Source organism: Mustela putorius, unplaced genomic scaffold (assembly GCF_011764305.1).
Source record: "Mustela putorius furo isolate JIRA1106 unplaced genomic scaffold, ASM1176430v1.1 tig00000407_pilon_pilon_pilon, whole genome shotgun sequence".
NCBI classification, from domain to species: Eukaryota; Metazoa; Chordata; class Mammalia; order Carnivora; family Mustelidae; genus Mustela; species Mustela putorius.
Genome location: NW_025421373.1, coordinates 10,299,158 through 10,317,275, shown reverse-complemented (window position 1 = coordinate 10,317,275; position 18,118 = coordinate 10,299,158). Strand labels below are relative to the sequence as shown.

Below are 18,118 nucleotides of genomic sequence, written 5' to 3'. Positions count from 1 at the left end.
GCTCAAGATTAAACACATTTTATATAACAATTATAAATGATATTAGGAATGTACTACAAATCTTTTAAAAACATTTTTATCATAGTTAAAACAATTTCATTTTTGAGAGAAAATTCTGTATCATTTAAAAGATATCAAGCAGATTTTGGATGAGTGCAACTAGCTAAACCCGTATTAGCACCTGGACTTTGATGTCTGTTCAACATAACATTTAAAATTATGCTACTGAAAGATGTAGAAGAGATGAGACCTATGCTTTTATTATACTGCTCTAGATAATCTTAGTCAACCTAAACAATACAATCTAGGATGCAACATCAAACAAAAAAACCCCCTTCATTTAAAAGTGTTATTAATTATTAGGCTAAGTAGAACCAGAAGCAAAATTGAGAAATGTGCCCAAAGTATTTTAAAATATCTTATAAAATCAACTTAATTACCAATATATAAAATGTCTTACCAGCTAGAGATTCCTCATATTTAAGAATGTGCTCAACTAGGTTATCAACAAGTTGAGTACAAGCTTTCTTCACAGGTTTATATGAGGAATCCTCTTCGGACTTCAACAACTATATATGTATATATATAAAAAAAAAAAATCCCGGTATAATTATTCATTAGGCAATAGTAATATAAATGCATTAAATGTGTCCATAAAAAGCTTTCAATTTGTCATTAACAATTAATATGGAAAATGCAAATAAATAAAAAATCTATAGCAAATGTTTTAAAATATCTAATAAACACTTTCAAACAATGTTAGTATGAAGTATTTTAACTGCTGTATGTAGGACCTGAGAGAAATGAGAACGGTAACTTTCCTTAATGCTCAGTGTTAGCTGGATTATTTTAAAGAATTTATATTCTTATTTCAAGGTCTTTGATAGATCCAAAAAGTGTAAGTTAATTACATTTTTAATATAACTTCATCTGAATTGCACCTTCAATTTTTAAATTACAAAACATAAGCCTAGATTTCTTTTTTGTATTATCCTTTGCCAAATTATTAATCAACAATGCAAGAAAAGTATTAGGAATGAGGAGATGAGGAGAAAAGATCAGTCTAACTATACAAATTCAAACTTTTATAATCATAGGTCAGTTGTAAAGTCATCTTTGGTATATTTTTGTTAATACAGATAAGCTAATACAACTCTGGAGATATTAAGGAAGTTGAAATGTGTATTTGATTTTCATGAAGAGTTCTAGCGCTGTCCAATATAACTTCCTGCAATGATGGAAATATTCTTTATCTGTGCTGTCCAATATGGTTGCCAAAAGACATGTGCAGCTACTAAACATGTGAAATGTTGCTAGCATGACCGAAGAATTAAAATAAAATAAAAACAAAAATTCAAATTAAGTTAAAAAACAAAAACAAAAACAAAAACACATGTGGCTAGTTTGGGATAGCTCAAGTTTAAACTTTCACTACAAGATGCACAAATGATTAAAACAATTGACAGCAATCAGTATAACATAACATGTATGTTGCCCACATCCTCTTCAACTTAAAGAAATAAATCAAAGAAAATTTCGATTTTCAGTTTCAACTCTGTACAGCAAATTCTACTTGTCCTGATCCACAACTCGATTCTTTAAGCAGCTACTAAAATCACATACTAGTCTTTTCCAGGAAGGAGCAGAAAACAATCCTCTCTTCCTTATTTTCTCTTTTTCCTTTCCAAGAGATTAAGTATACACAAAAGTATAAATCCTGTATTTTGGTTCTCAAGAACAAGAAGATTTCCATGGACTTTTATTTTCCCAATGTGCTCCTTCCCTTATTCCATCTTCTGTGTCACTTCAAGGTAACCATTATCAGGAATTTTCTAATTTCTTTGCTTAAAAAAATCGTGTAAGCTGTATACTGCTTATAGTTTTGCCTGATTTTCAACTTTCTAAAACGTATCATGCTAGATGTTGGCTTCTGGGACTTGCCTTGTTCACTCAGCATTATGTCCCTAACTGTAATCCAGGGTGTTGCAAATGACTGTATTTTATTCATTTTAACTGATAAGCAACAGGCTACTGTGTTAATACTGCTATTAGTTTAGATATACTGCAATTAATTTAGATAGAATTAGACATTTTTGATGGCATAATGAAAATTCTTTTGTCTCCTTGCACACATATGCAAGACTTTGTTGGGTATATACCTTTAAGTGGAAGTACCTTTTTGTGGAAATACTAGGTCACAGATTATATAAATTGTTCAACTTTATGAAATAATGCTATATATATATTTTTTAAATTTTATTTATTTGTGAGAGAGAGAGGACACGCAGGCAGAGTGGCAGGCAGAGGCAGAGAGAGAAGCAGGCTCCCTGCTAGACAAGGAGCCCGATGCAGGACTCGATCCCAGGATCCCGGGATCATGACCTGAGCCAAAGGCAGCGGCCTAACCGACTGAGCCACCCAGGCATCCCAATGCTATATTTTTTCAAATTGCTGTAGTATTTTCTCAATTAATAGTTTAAGAGATACTGTTTAATTCATCTCTTTTCCATCATTTGTTATCATCTGACTTCTCAATTTCCACTAATCAAATGAATGTAAAACACAGTTTTGATTTGTAATTTCCATATTATTAGTGAAGTTGAACACTGTATAGGCTATATGTGCTATTTCTTGTATGAAATGCCTATTCATGCCTTTTACTTATTTTCCGACTGGGACTCTTGCCTTATGTTGGTTTATAGAAGGGGAGTTCTTCACATATTCTTAATAATGATCCTTTTTTCCATGTCACATGTGTGTCAAATATCATTTCCCAGTTTGTGACTTGTGTTTTTGCCTTAAGATATCTTTAAATTAAAATATTTAAAATTAAAAAGACTTTGGGCTCTCCATCTTGTTCTCTTGTACTTCCTTTCAACACACTGAAATTTACCAATCTTTTAAGGTTAATGGCTTTGGAACTCGTTTAAGAAATCGTTCCCTACAGAAAGGTCAAAAATATATTCACATATATTATCTTCTAAAGGATTTAAAGATTTTCTTTATATGGAGGAGATTACTCAGTTGGAAGTAAGAATAAATTTTTTTTTTTTTTAAAGATTTACTTATTTGAGAGAGAGAAAGAGAGCACATGTGTGTGCTGGAGTGGTGGGAGGGCAGAGGGAGAGGGAGAAACAATCTCAAGCAGTCTCTGACCATGGAGCCTGATGTGAGGCTTGATCTCCTTACCCTGAGATCATGACCTGAGCAGAAACCAAGAGTTGGACACCTAGCCAAATGAGCCACTGAGGGGCCCCAGAGTAGGAAGCAAATCTTAAAAAAGGAAAAAAGAAAAAAGAAAAGAAAAATTCCTTTTTGATAGCCAATCGTCCCAGCCCCATTTGCTAAGAACTCTGCTCTTTCCTTTAGCTGCAGTGCCACTTCTATTTTAAAAGTATATCCAGGGGCGCCTGGGTGGCTCAGTGGGTTAAGCCACTGCCTTCGGCTCAGGTCATGATCTCAGGGTCCTGGGATCGAGTCCCGCATCAGGCTCTCTGCTCGGCGGGGAGCCTGCTTCCCTCTCTCTCTCTGTGCCTGCCTCTCCGTCTACTTGTGATTTCCATCAAATAAATAAATAAAATCTTAAAAAAAAAAAAGTATATCCTAAATACATGGAGGCTTATTTTTGGGCTCTCCATCTTGTTCTCTTGGTCTATTTAGTACCACACTATCTACTGTATCTTTAAAATAAGTCCTATATTTGGTAAGGCAAGTCAGTTCTCCTGCATTTTAAAAATGACCATTATTTTTAGTTCTCTGCTTTTCCACATACATTTTACAATCATCTCAACATATCTGATGACTGTATTTTTTTCTTCTTTTATTAAAAAAAAATTTTTTTAAAGACTTTACTTATTTATTTGACAGAGAGATTGCAAGTAGGCAGAGAGGCAGGCAGAGAGAGATGGGGGGGGGAAGCAGGCCCCATGCTGAGCAGAGAGCCCGATGCGGGACTTGATCCCAGGTCCCTGAGATCATGATTTGAGCTGAAGGCAGAGGCTTAACCCACTGAGCCACCCAGGCACCCTCTTCTTTTATTTTTAAGCAGGCTCCACACCCAGCATGAAGCTTGAACTCAAGACCCTGAGCTCAAAAATACATGCTCTACCAACTGAGCCAGCCAGGTGCCCCTTGCCGATTATTTTTTATTTTGATGAGATCTCTGAACTTATTCCCATTTTGCATGATTTTCATTTTAGGTTTATAGTTATTTTGTTAGACTTTGTTCCTACTTGGGGTGCCTGGTGGCTCAGTGGGTTAAAGCCTCTGCCTTCAGCTCAGGTCATGATCCCAGGGTCCTGCAATCGAGCCCCGCATCGGGCTCTCTGCTCAGCAGGGAGCCTGCTTCCTCCTCTCTCTGACTGCCTCTCTGCCTACTTGTAATCTCTGTCAAATGAATGAATAAAATCTTTTAAAAAAAAGAAAAAAGAATTTGTTCCTACTTTATTAGAAGTTACCATTCAAAGTTATTAAATTTTATCAAAAATTTGTCCTGTGCTCCCTGGAGTGATTACTTATTTCTTCTATTTTGGTGTTAAATCATACACAAACACTGATGTTAAACCAGCCTTATGCTTATATATATGCATAAGCGCATGTATATACATATACATATGTATACATACACATACATCTTTATCTGTCTTATTTTTGATGTATTTCAAACCAAACTGTAAACAGTATACTTTTTTCCCCTTTGAGATAAAATTTACACAAAATCAAATGTTCAAATCTTCAGTGTTCATTTCCTCAGTTTTGTTAAGTGCATTCACCATTAGAACTCAAACTCCTATCAAGATACAGAACAGTGATCTACATCTTTAGCTCATATCAGAATCATCTGGAGAGGCTATAAAATATAGAATGGAGGCCCACCCTGAGTTACTGGGGTAAAGCCTTAGAATTCGTGTATCTAACAAGTTACAGGTACTCTCAGTAACTTTAACTCTTAGAACCACTGGTAGAGAATATTACCATCATCCTTGAAAGTTCCCTCACATTACTTCCCAGTCAATCCCTGACCCCCTGCAATCATTCTTCTGAGTCTTTCCAATACAGACTAATTTTGCCTCTCCTAGAACTTCATATAAATCAAAACATGTACTCTTCTGTGTAGGGCTTCCTTCACTCTGCATAATGTTTTCATTATTCACCTAAGTTGTATGTATCAACAGTTTGTTCCTTTATGATGTGGAATACTATGAAACTGTGTGGATATATCAGTCTTTTTACCCACTCACTGGCTGAAGGAGAGACAGTATTTGATTATAAACAACACAAATTGCTCCTTCAACACTTTACTGAGAACTCTCCTTAGCTAAATATCCAATTTCATGCTTGAAGTTCTAGCTTTCATAAAACACCAGAACAAGAAACAACTCAGCCAAGTTCTTTGCCCCTTTGTAACAAAGACTGCTTTTTCCGCTGTCCAACAGCATGTTTCTCAGTTCCGTCTGAGACCCCATCAGAATGGCCTTTACTGTCAGTATTTCTACCAACATACTGTACATGAATATAAGTATTCTCTAACTAGACAAAATCTTTCTCTACAGCTTCTTTTCTCTCTGAGCCCTCACCAGAACTGCCTTTCAAGGTCCCTCAAAATATCAGCTTTTTCTAGTATTAGCACATCAAAACTGTTCTAGTCTCTACATATTACCCAGCTCCAAAGCCACTTTCACATTGTTTTCAGCTGTATCCTACTTTTTGGTACCAATTTCTGTCTTAGCTTGGGCTGCTATAATAAATACCATAGACTAGCTGGCTTAGAGATTTATTTCTCATAGTTCTAGAAGCTGGGAAATCCGAGACAAAGGTGCCAGCATCTTCTGGTGAAGATTCTTTTCCTAGCTTGCAGATGATGGTCTTCTTGTTATATCCTTATGTGGTAGAGAACAGAGAGATCATCTCTCTGTGTTTCTTCTTAGAAGAGCATTAATCTGATTCACAAGGGCTCCACCCTCATGATCTAATCATGCCCCCAAAGCCCCACCTCCTAGTATTAGGGATTAGGGATCAACATTAGGGATTAGGCTTCAACATATGAATTTTGGTGACACACACATTCTGTTATTCTCTGAGGAATCCTCTTGATTCCTTAAGTATGGAAGGAGTCCCATACTCTATGGAAAATATACTGTTAATTCTTTACCTAACCTTGCCAAAGGGACCTATGGTCTTTTATCAGATTAACTGTACACTGAAGAAAAGGAAATTGATCAGACCTTTTAGGGATTATTAGATGTTGGTTCTGAACCGGCACTAATTCCAGGAGACCCTAAAGGTTGCTGTAGCCCATAAGTCAGAGTAGGGGTGGGGTTTGGAGGTCAGGTGGTCAGTGGAGGTATAACTCTGGTCTGTTTCATGCTGAGTCCAGTGGGTCCCCAAATACACCTTGTGATTATTTCCTAGTACAAAAATGCAAAATTGGAATAGATATACTCAGCAGCTGACAGAATCCTCACGTTGGTTCTCTGATCCATGCAGTGAGGGCTATTATGGTGGGAAGGCCAAGTGGGAGCCATGAGGAATGCTTCTACCCAGGAAAATAGTACACTAAAAGCAATACTACACTACTGGAGGGGCTGTCAAGATTAGTGGTATCATCAGAGACTTGAAGGATGCAGAGATGGTAATTCATACCACCTTCTCATTAAACCTACTTATTTGGCCTATGCAGTAGACAGATGGATCTTGGGGAATGACAGTGGATTAGCATAAGATTAACCATGTGGTGACTTCAACTCCAGCTGCTGTACCAGATAAGGTATTACTTGAGTGAATTAATACATTCCCTGGTTGCCTGGGACCTTCTGGCAGATGTCTTTTTCTCCATCCCTGTCAAAGGCAAAAAGTAGCAACCACTCTAGACTTACTGGTAAGACTTGTGTGTGTCAAAAGGTGGGGAAATACATCCAACAAAAATTCAGGGGTCTTCTACTTCAGTGAAATTACTAGTGTCTTAGTGGTGTGGGGTATGTTGAGATAACCCTTCTAAGGTAAAGGATAAACTGTTCCATCTGGCCTTTCCTTTTTTTTTTTTTTTTTTAAAGATTTTATTTATTTATTTGACAGAGAGAAATCACAAGTAGATGGAGAGGCAGGCAGAGAGAGAGAGAGGGAAGCAGGCTCCCTGCTGAGCAGAGAGCCCGATGCGGGCCTCGATCCCAGGACCCTGAGATCATGACCTGAGCCGAAGGCAGCGGCTTAACCCACTGAGCCACCCAGGCGCCCCATCTGGCCTTTCCTATATATAATCAAAAAGAGAGGCACAATGCCTAGTGGGCTTTTGATTTTAGAGGCAACAAATTCTTTTTCTGAATGTATTACTCTCGCTCATTTGCTGAGTGACCTGAGATGCTGCCTGTGCTAGAGTAGGGCCTAGAAGAGAGGAAGACTGTGCACAAGATCCAGGCTGCTGGGCAAGCTGCTGGCACCATGGGTCAGATGATCCAAAGGTGTCTGAAGTGTCAGCAGCAGGTTTGGAGCCTTTGGAAGGATCCCATAGGGGGACTGCATGCAGTACAAACCCTTAGGATTTTGGAGCAAAGCCTTGTTGTTCTCTGCAGATAACTACTCTCTTTTTAAAGAGAGCTCCTGGCATGCTACTGGGGCTTAGTAGATACTAAATGCCTAGTCACCACACTACCATGCAATCTGAGCTACCTGTGATGAACTGGGTGTTACCTGACGCCCCAACCCAAGATATAAAGCTGGGTATGCACAGCAGCAGTCATCATCGAATGTAAGTGGTATAGATGTGACTGGGTGAGAGCAGCCCAAATGCCTATGGTTCTCATTCCTGCTATAGGGTCTCTCTTCCAGCCTGTACCTATGGACTCATGTGGAGATCCTTATGATCATCCCCTATGATCAACCAGCAGAGGAGAGGAAGACTTCAGCCTGGTTTACATCTGGGTCTGCACGATACACAGGACCATTCCAAAGTAGACATCTGCAGCACTATAGCTCCTGACTGGAACATCCCTGAAGGACAGTGGTGAAGGGAAGTTCCACCAGGCAGAACTTCTGAGCAGTGTACCTGGCTGTTCACTTTGTTTGGAAGAAGGAACGACCAGAAATGTGACTTTGTATTACACTGATTCATGGGCTGTGGCCAACAGTTTGGCTGGATGGCTAGGGACTTGGAAGGAAGAGGATTAGAAAGCTGGGGACAAGGAAATTTAGAAAATAGGCATGTGGATAGACATCTCCGATTGGGCAAAAAACATGAGGATACTTGTGTCTCACATGAATGTTCACCGAAGGGTGATGTCAGCAGAGGAATAATTAAATAATCAAGTGGATAAGAAGACTCATTTTGTAGGTATCTTCTTGGAGGATATCAGCCTCTTTCCCAACTACCCTATTGCTCAATGGGCTGATGAACAAACTGTCCATGGTGACAGGGAAGGAGGTTATACATGGGCTCAGTGACCCAGACTTCTATTCATGAAGGCCAGTGTGGTTATGGCCACTGCTGAGTGACTAATCTCCCAGCAGCAGAGACCAACACTGAGTCCCTGACATAGAACCAATCCCTGGGTGAATGTCAGCTATCTCATGGGCAGGTTGATTACACAGGACCATTTTCATAATATTCTTACTGGAACAGACCCTCTGGATACAGACTTGCCTTCACTGCATGCAGTGCTTCTGCCAAAACTACCACCTGTAGATTTATAGAATGCCTTATTTACTGTCATGGTATTCTACACAGAATTACTTTTGATCAGTGAATCCAAGTGGTTTGATAGAACATGGAATGGACTTTTGAAGGGTTACATATAGCACCAGATAGGTGGCAATATCCTGCACGGCTGAGGCAAGATTCTCCAGAAGGCTCTATATGCTCTGAATTAGTATCTAGTATTTGGTGCTGTTGAGCCCACAACGAGGATTCACAATCCAGAAATTTGCAAGGGGTGGAAATGGGAGTGGAATCACTCACTATTACCTCTAGCAACCTGCTAGCAAAATTTTTACTTTTGGCAACTTTATGCTTTGCTGACCTAGAGGTCTTAGTTCCAGAAGGAGCTCCCACCTGGAGACACAACTATCCCACTGAACTGGAAGTTAAGGTGATGACCCAACTACTTTGGGCTTCTCATGCCTCTAAATCAACAGGCAAAGAAGGGAATTAGGGTACTGGCTGGAGTGACTGATCCTGACTACCAGAAAGAGACTGGAATTCTGCTCTACAATGGAGATAAGGAAGAGTATGTCTGGAATATAGGAGATCCCTTATGGCAACTCTTAGTATTACCATCTCCTGTGATTAAGGTCAATGTAAAACTGTATCAACCCAAGCCAGGCAGGACTACTAGTGGTAAAGACCCTTCAAGAAAGAAGTTATGAGGGACGACTGGGTGGCTCAGTTGGTTAAGCCGCTGCCTTAGGCTCAGGTCATGATCCCAGGGTCCCGCATCGGGCTCCTTACTCGGTGGGAAGCCTGCTTCTCTCTCTGCCTCTGCCTGCTGCTCTGCCTGCTTGTGCTCTCCCTCTCTCTCTCTCTCTCTCTCTGACAAATAAATAAATAAATAAAATCTTAAAAAAAAAAAAAAAAAAAAAAGAGTGAAGTCATGAGTCATTCCACCATGAGCCAAGACCAGCTGAGCTCCTTGTTGAAGGCAAAGGGGAATGGACAGTGGGCAGAAGAAGGCAGCCATGACCACATTACAAAATATAGGAAAAAAAAAAAAAGTTGCCATGAGCATTTTCTACTTATTTTGTTATGAATACATTAGTGTGTGTGTGTGTGTGTTTGTGTGTGTGTGTGTTTGTGTATTTGTGTGTGTATGTAGGGAGGGATGGTAAAAGGGAGAAGGAGGGAGAGAGGAAAGAGCAATTAATTTTTTCCCCTCTTATTCCCTTACCATAGAACACAAGATGTATTGACTTCATATCACAGTATATTTAAGTTATGGGATATCAAAGAGAAGAGTAACTATCACTCAAGAGCTTCATTTTTTTCTCCTGGGAAAGAGATTAGTACATTTTTGGTTGTATGCAGGATAGCTGTTATCATGGTAGGTGGAACTATGACCTTGTTATTGTTTTTGGAAATGAAGTATGTTTTGTTCTTTTTTAAAGATTTTATTTATTTATTTGATAGAGATCACAAGTAGGCAGAGAGGAGGCAGGCAGAGAGAGAGAGGGGGGAATCAGGCTTCCTGCTGAGCAGAGAGCCTGATGCGGGGCTCAATCCCAGAACCCTGAGATCATGACCTGAGCTGAAGGCAGAGGCATAACTCACTGAGTCACCCAGGTGCCCATGAAGTATGGTTTAAAGAGATATACATATGTGCCAAGTTGACAAAGTGGACTTGTCATGGTTAATTTTATGTGTCAGCTTGACTGGGCCACAGAATACCCAGTTACTCGGCTAAATATTACTTCTGGGTATTGCTGAGGATGTTTCTGGATGAGATTCACATTTGAAATGGTGGACTGAGGGGCGCCTGGGTGGCTCAGTGGGTTAAGCCGCTGCCTTCGGCTCGGGTCATGATCTCAGGGTCCTGGGATCGAGTCCCGCATCGGGCTCTCTGCTCGGCGGGGAGCCTGCTTCCCTCTCTCTCTCTCTGCCTGCCTCTCCATCTACTTGTGATTTCTCTCTGTCAAATAAATAAATAAAATCTTTAAAAAAAAAAAAAAGAAATGGTGGACTGAGGGGCGCCTGGGTGGCTCAGTGGGTTAAAAGCCTCTGCCTTCTACTCAGGTCATGATCTCAGGGTCCTGAGATTGAGCCCCACATCCGGCTCTCTGCTCAACAGGGAGCCTGCATTCCGCCGCCCCCCACCCCCGCTGCTCTGCCTGCTTGTGATCTCTCCCTCTCTCTGTCAAATAAATAAATAAAATTAAAAACAAAAACAAAAACAAAAACAAAAAACCCAGAAATGGTGGACTGAGTAAAGCAGATTATCCTCTCTAATTTGGGTGGGTATCATAGAAGCCACTGAGGGCCTGAAAAGAACAAAAGGTGGAAGAAGGAAGAAACCGACTATTCTCTGTCTGAGCTGGGACATCAGGTTTCTCTTGACTTCAACTGGGATTTATACCATTGTGTACCCTGGTTCAGACCTTCAGACAAAGACTAAACTACACCAGTAGATTCTCTGGACTTCTAGCTTGCAGACAGCAGATTTGGGGATTTAAGAGGCACCACAACTCCATGAGCCAATTCCTTGTAATAGATGCTTTTCTCTCTCCTCTCAGTATTCTGTTGGTTCTGCTACTCTGGAGAACCCTAGTACATGTCCCTTCCATATCAATCCCTGGCCCCCTGCAAACACTCTTCTGAATTTTTCCAATATAGACTAGTTTCTGACTCTCTTAGAACTTTATATAAATGGAATCAGAATATGTACTCTACTGTGTAAGTCTTAACTCTTTGTAATGTTTTTATTCATCATCTATGTTGCTCTATGTTTCAATAGTCTCCTCCTTTAAGATGTGGGGTACTATTAAATTACATGAGTATATTAATTTTCCTGTTCATTCATTGGTTGATAAAGTATTTGACTGTAAACTTCAAGGAGATATTGTTTTAGAGTACTAGACCAGGAACATATGAAATATATGTTATTCAAGTTTTTTTCACTGTCTGCATTTTCTTTTTTTTTTTTTAAAGATTTTATTTATTTATTTTACAGAGAGAGATCACAAGTAGGCAGAGAGGCAGGCAGAGAGAGAGAGAGGAGGAAGCAGGCTCCTGCTGAGCAGAGAGCCCGATGCGGGACTCGATCCCAGGACCCTGAGATCATGACCTGAGCCGAAGGCAGCGGCTTAACCCACTGAGCCACCCAGGCGCCCTGCATTTTCTTTTTTTAAAAATAATTTGAAAGATTTTATTCATTTATTTGAGAGAGAGTGAGCAGGCACACTCAAGAGAGAGCACATGTCGGGGAGGGGCAGAGTAGAGGGAGTAGTAGACCCCCACCTGAGCATGGAGTACGACAGATGTGGGGTTTGATCTTGGGACCCTGGGATCATTTACTTGAGCCCAAGGCAGATGCTTAACCAACCGAGGCACTCAAGCACCCCACCAGTATTTTCTTATAAACTAAAAAGGATCATACTCTTGGTTCATAAGCAATGAAAATGAGTGGCACTAAAACAATCAATTCAATTTTTGTGTACCTATCATAGTGATTTGACAGTTCTTTAAATTAGACTACTTTATAGAAATTAAAAAATACAAGGACTTTCATGATAGAAATTTCTCTTTCATAGACTACTGAAAAATGGCAAAAAAACTATGAAATCATTTAAAGTTATAAAACTATGAATTCATTAAAGGTTATGAAGGCAGTGAATCTTCATACATTTGAAGTGTGTGTGTGTATATATACTAACAAAATTATTTATTTTGACAGTTTGATGCATGTCTGAATTTGAAGCTATAGTACTGTAAGTTTCCCTAAAAGATGACTACATTCCATATGTTGAGAATCACTAATCCATAGGAAACTCAACACAAAAATAATAAAAATGAGAAGTAATGGAAAGTGGATGGAGTAGAATGTGTATATGAGCTCAATGGAAATAGCTGAAGTGTGCTAATTCTTTTTTCTTAAGATTTTATTTATTTGAGAGAGAGAGAGCATGCACAGCAGGGGGAGGAGAATGAGAAGCAGGCTCCTCACTGAGCAGGGAGCCTGATATGGGGCTCAATCCCAGGACACTGGGATCATGACCCAAGACGAAGGCAGACACTTAACCAACTGAGCAATCTAGATACCCAAGTGTTGGGAATTGAAAAAAAAATGTTTTTTTGTTTTTTTTTTTTTTTTAAAGATTTTTTTATTAATTTATTTGACAGAGAGAAAGATCACAAGTAGGCGGAGAGTCAGGCAGAGAGAGAGGAGGAAGCAGGCTCCCGCTGAGCAAAGAGCCCGATGCGGGGCTCGATCCCAGGACACTGAGATCATGACCTGAGCCGAAGGCAGCGGCTTAATCCACTGAGCCACCCAGGCGCCCCGAAAAAAAAATGTTTTTAATTAAAAAAAAAAAAAATCTTTTTTTTTTTTAAACTCTACCCCCAGTGTGGGCTCAAACTCACAGTTCCAAGATCCAGAGCTGTATGCTCTAACCGAGAGAGCCAGCCTGGTGCACCCATGTACGTTAATTATTCTTGACTCAAGAATTTCCAATGATTCTGGCAGTCTATTCTCTATATCCTTCCTAAGCTCTCTTATTATGCGTACACGTTGTTGTAACTGCTAGAAGTGGTTTTGTCTCTTTAAATGCACCTATAATAAATTGTTTAAAAAGACTTTAATTATTTATTTGACAGACAGATATCACAAGTAGGCAGCGAGGCAGGCAGAGAGAGAGGGAAGCAGGCTCCCCACTGAGCAGAGAGCCCAACATGGGGCTCGATCCCAGGACCCTGGGATCATGACCTGAGCCAAAGGCAGAGGCTTTCACCCACTGAGCCACCCAGGCACCCCTTAATAATTTTTTATTTTTAAAAGATTTTATTTATTTATTTGTCAGAGAGAGAGAGAGAGAGGATGAGAGAGCATGCACAAGCAGGCAGATGCGGAGAGGAGGCTCCCTGCCAAGCAAGGAGCCCCACGTGGGACTCGATCCCAGGATTCTGGGATCATGACCCGAGCCGAAGGCAGCAGCTTAATCGACTGAGCCACCCAGGCGTCCCAATAATTTTTTTTTTAAAGATTTTATTTATTTGACAGACAGAGATCACAAGTAGGCAGAGAGCCCGATGCGGGGCTTGATCCAAGGACCCTGAGATAATGACCTGAGCTGAAGGCAGAGGCTTTAACCTACTGAGCCACCCAGGTGCCCCTATAATAAATATTTGTAAGCCTTATTTCTTTCAATAAATTAAATTCTGTTAATCTAATGACTGTATCACGAAGTCACAGTGTCACTGATAAACTGTTGTCAGAAACTAAAGTAAAATACACAATGGGGAAAAAGGACTGAATGAACAAGTAGCCAAAGAGGACTAGAAAGTAAAGATATAAGAACACAGAATTTACTGCTAAGAGATTACAAATCTAGTCATCTCCTTTCTGCTTTTAACTTGCCAATAATACATATGGATATTATCTTGGGTCCTTTTCGGTAATACTAAATGATAGTTCTGATAACTACAATTAATTCTTACTCACTTATTAATTGTAATTATCAGATGAAACCTGTGGTTGTAAAGCCTTTTTGAAATTATTATGTCCCATCTGGGATGACTGATGTAAATATAAGTAAGATGGTCACAATGCATTGTAACATAGAGCTAATTATTTGACTTAGGAGGGAAATGATACCAAATATATTATGTAAACTTATGAAATAAAAGGTAATATACAGAAGATGATTTAGGAAGAGAACCTAAGATATTACAGACTGAAGAACATATGAAAATACCATGAAGATTTAAAAAAAGGCATCTTAAAAATTTTTTTTAAAAGCAACGTATTACTGCACACCATCAGATGGCTAAAGTTAAAAAGAATGACAAAATCAAGTATTGGTGAGAATGTAGAACAACTGGAACATTGCTGGTAGAAATTCAAAATGGTTCAGCCATTTTGGAAAGAGTCTGGCCGTTTCTCATTCACCACATGACCCAGCAATCACATTTATATGAATTTACCCAAGAAAAATAAAAACACTCATCCACACAAACACTTGCACACAAATATTCATTGCAGCATTATTCAGGAAAGTCTAAACTGGAAACACAAATCCATAAATTAGTGAGTTCATAAAGAAATTACCATAAGTATGTACTACTGAAAAATGAGAGCAATAAAAATGAATAAAATATTAATATACCAGCAATATTCTGCTAATTAAAAGAAGTCAAACATAAAAAAACTACATGCTGGGGCGCCTGGGTGGCTCAGTGGGTTAAGCCGCTGCCTTCGGCTCAGGTCATGATCTCAGGGTCCTGGGATCGAGTCCCGCATCGGGCTCTCTGCACAGCGGGGAGCCTGCTTCCCTCTCTCTGCCTGCCTGTCTACTTGTGATTTCTCTCTGTCAAATTAATAAATAAAATCTTTGAAAAAAAAAAACAACTACATGCTGTATGATCCACTGATATGAAATCCTACAAAAGGTCTAACTTTAGTGACAAAAAGTAGACTGGTTGTTTCCTGGGACCAAGGAAAGAGTACCAACTATAAAGAGACGCAAAGAAGTTTGAAGGATACTCTAGATCTTGATTGTGCCTCAAGAACACAATTCTGGTTGACTATTAAAAATATTGCTAAACATACAATAGTAGACAGAAATAAACGGACTTAACTAGACAGGAGCTTGTTGACATAATCAAACAGAAAAAATTTCTTTCAAGAAGGGCTTTTAATGAGGTGCCTGGATGGCTCAGTCGGTTGAGTGTGTGACTCTTGATTTTGGTGGTCACGATCTCAGGGTTGTGAGATGGAGCCCACAATGGAGCCTGCTTAAGATTCTCTTTCTCCCACTCCCTTTGGCCCTCCACCCCCCTTCAAAAATAAAAAATGGACTTTTACTAATATATCTTTAGTGAGCTATAGATAAAAAGAAATGCAAAGCAATCTTATAAACTGTATTTAATGTTTTTGTTAATATAGGAGGACAAAGCAAGTAAAATTATGTTCCTTTCCTTGGGAACCAAGACTTTTAGCCTAAAGGAAAGAATAAAACCAAAGAAATAGACTTTCATAATACAAAACTTGAATAAAACTATCAATATTAATTCTTGATTTATTTTTGCCTTTCTAAAAAATACATATTTTATAGCTCTATTCTCTGGAAAAGGCCCAAAGCTATAATAACCTATTAGCAAAGAACATCTGCAGCATCTAAATTTTTCTCTGTAAAGGGAATTAGGGCTCTTTGGAAAAATGGCTGATTTCAGGTTTGGGACAGAAAATGTACAAGTTGAGTCTAGGGCATCTTGTAGAGGCCAAAAAGCGATCAGGTTACAAAAGAGTAATAAGGTTATATCAAAAGTATAAAAGACCAACCTGAAGGGACTACCACTGGCCAAAGATGAGACAATCTTAATTTCAAAAAAATTATGATTATAACATTTAAAATACAAAGACAGGGCAGTTGGGTGGCTCAGTTGATTAAGTGTCTGACTTGATTTCGGTTCAGGTCATGATCTCATGGCTATGTGATTGAGCCCTGCAACAGGCTGATGCTGGGCATTGAGCCTGGTAAGGGTTCTCTACCTCCCTCTCCTTCTGCTCCTTCCCCTGCTGAAAATATAAATAAAATAAAATAAAATAAAATAAAATATAAAGAGATACAAATCTATTCATTCATGCTGACATTAAAAAAATGAACAAACTCATTATAATAAGTGTACTAGGTTGACAATATCTAAATTGAAAGTGGGATAAACAAACATTATGTGCCTCCTAATGTGATCACTAACATCCAGCATCATCCTGGTCTCCTACTCCCAAAATTGAACTTCAATATTATTAAGGCTCTAGATCTAAGAGTTTACGGAAAAAAATATGGTGAATAGAGGAATAATTTAAATGACACCAGAAGGAAAAGATCTATGAAATCTAGAACGTGGGACATTCTATAGGAAAACATATAAGTGACATGAAAAAAAAGAGGGGTAAGGGGTTGACTATCGTAGATTAAGAGAAGAGACTTAAAAGCCTTACCAACCAAAGCAACCTCAAACCAAATACAGAAATACATTTTTAAGACAATCAGGGAAACATGAACATTAAATAGGTATTAGATATTAAGGAAAACTTATTAATATTTATTTTGATATAGATGATAATGATATTCTGGTTATTTTTTAAAAGTAATTCTTGTTAAAGAAATTCTTTAGACACTAAAATGTTTATGGTGAAATGATATAAAGTATGGGGTTTGCTTTAAAGTACTACAGCCAAGAAAAAATAATTAAAAAAAATATATAAGCAAAGGATTAGAGTAAAATAAGATTGGGAAAATGCTGATAACTTTGAAGCTGGGTGATGAGTATTTCTAACGATTTAAAATTTCTGAAATAAAAAAATTCATAGGGAGATAAACATTTTTACGAATGAAATTTTTAAGAACAACTGTAGTTTAATTCTGCACTATTAATGTAAATATATATTTAATGCAATCAGTAAATCTGTAGATTTCATGTCTAACATACAAATTAAAGGGATAAGAAAAAAGTAATTATCTGGAAGGCAGAGAAGACAGAATTTCAATTACTGATTCAGAAAACTTACTTACATCAGGCATCAAATAATTTATTAAATAGGGATATTAACCAGCACATTCAGCCTAATATACTGAATAAGTGTTCTCCTTCAAAAGAAAAATTCTTAAAAAATAACTGAAAAGATTCTTTTAAATCATAAAGCTTATAAAGAACTAACCTTCTATTAAATTTCATGTTATTTGTTATCAGGAGTCAAAATAACACTCACGTTTTGAAGGAGTTGCTCAAACCAGTCATATCCAGTATCTCTGCATGCTGCAACCTAAGCGGGAAAATATGGTGAAACTATCAAAATTAGAAATTTACTTAAAAATCTGAAAAAACCAAAACAAAAACCAAATCTTTGCTATGTTTTAGCTTGAAGTATATTAATGTCTCAATGTTCTCATTAAAAAAATTAGTTTTAAAGTAAACTATTCTTTTAGTAGACCAGTAATTTACCAATGCTAAACAATTTTATTTTAAAAACACTTTAGAAGATATTTCACAAATTGGTTTAATATATTGAAATTAAATAAGGTATTAGAGGAAAGGTGGATGGGAAGATGCGTGAAATAGGTGAGGGGGATTAAGGAGAGCATTCGTTGTGATGAACACTGGATGATGTATGGAACTGCTGAATAAGTATATTGTACACCTGAAATTCATATTACACTGTATGTTAACTAAAGTTAAATAAAAACTTTAAAAAATATAGGATATCACATTTTGAATAATAACTTCAATTAGTCAGAAAAATCTGTAAGATTTAAAACAATACAAATAGAAATGTTTGCTTATTATTTTCCTTCTAGATAGAAGATAGAAAGCCATGAGTGAAACAAAGTTGAACTTGTAAATGATAATACAAAATGTATGTTCAAAACAAAAAGTACTTTGGGTTGAAAAGGTTTGGAGCTTGTGCGTATAATTAAAAGT

The 18,118-nt window shown here is 38.1% G+C and overlaps 1 protein-coding gene across 5 annotated transcripts in view; it reads right to left on the bottom strand.

Annotated features, from left to right (window-relative positions):
* Positions 1-18,118, bottom strand: part of NIPBL (NIPBL cohesin loading factor) — a 205,714-nt gene that overhangs the window by 24,049 nt on the left and 163,547 nt on the right. For all 5 annotated transcript variants that reach the window (XM_045079473.1, XM_004738003.2, XM_013051832.2 and 2 more), the window contains 2 exons: positions 17,409-17,462; positions 461-569 (listed from right to left, as the gene is read on the bottom strand). In XM_045079473.1, the coding sequence (XP_044935408.1) occupies positions 461-569; positions 17,409-17,462 (163 nt within the window). The remainder of the gene's footprint in view (positions 1-460; positions 570-17,408; positions 17,463-18,118) is intronic.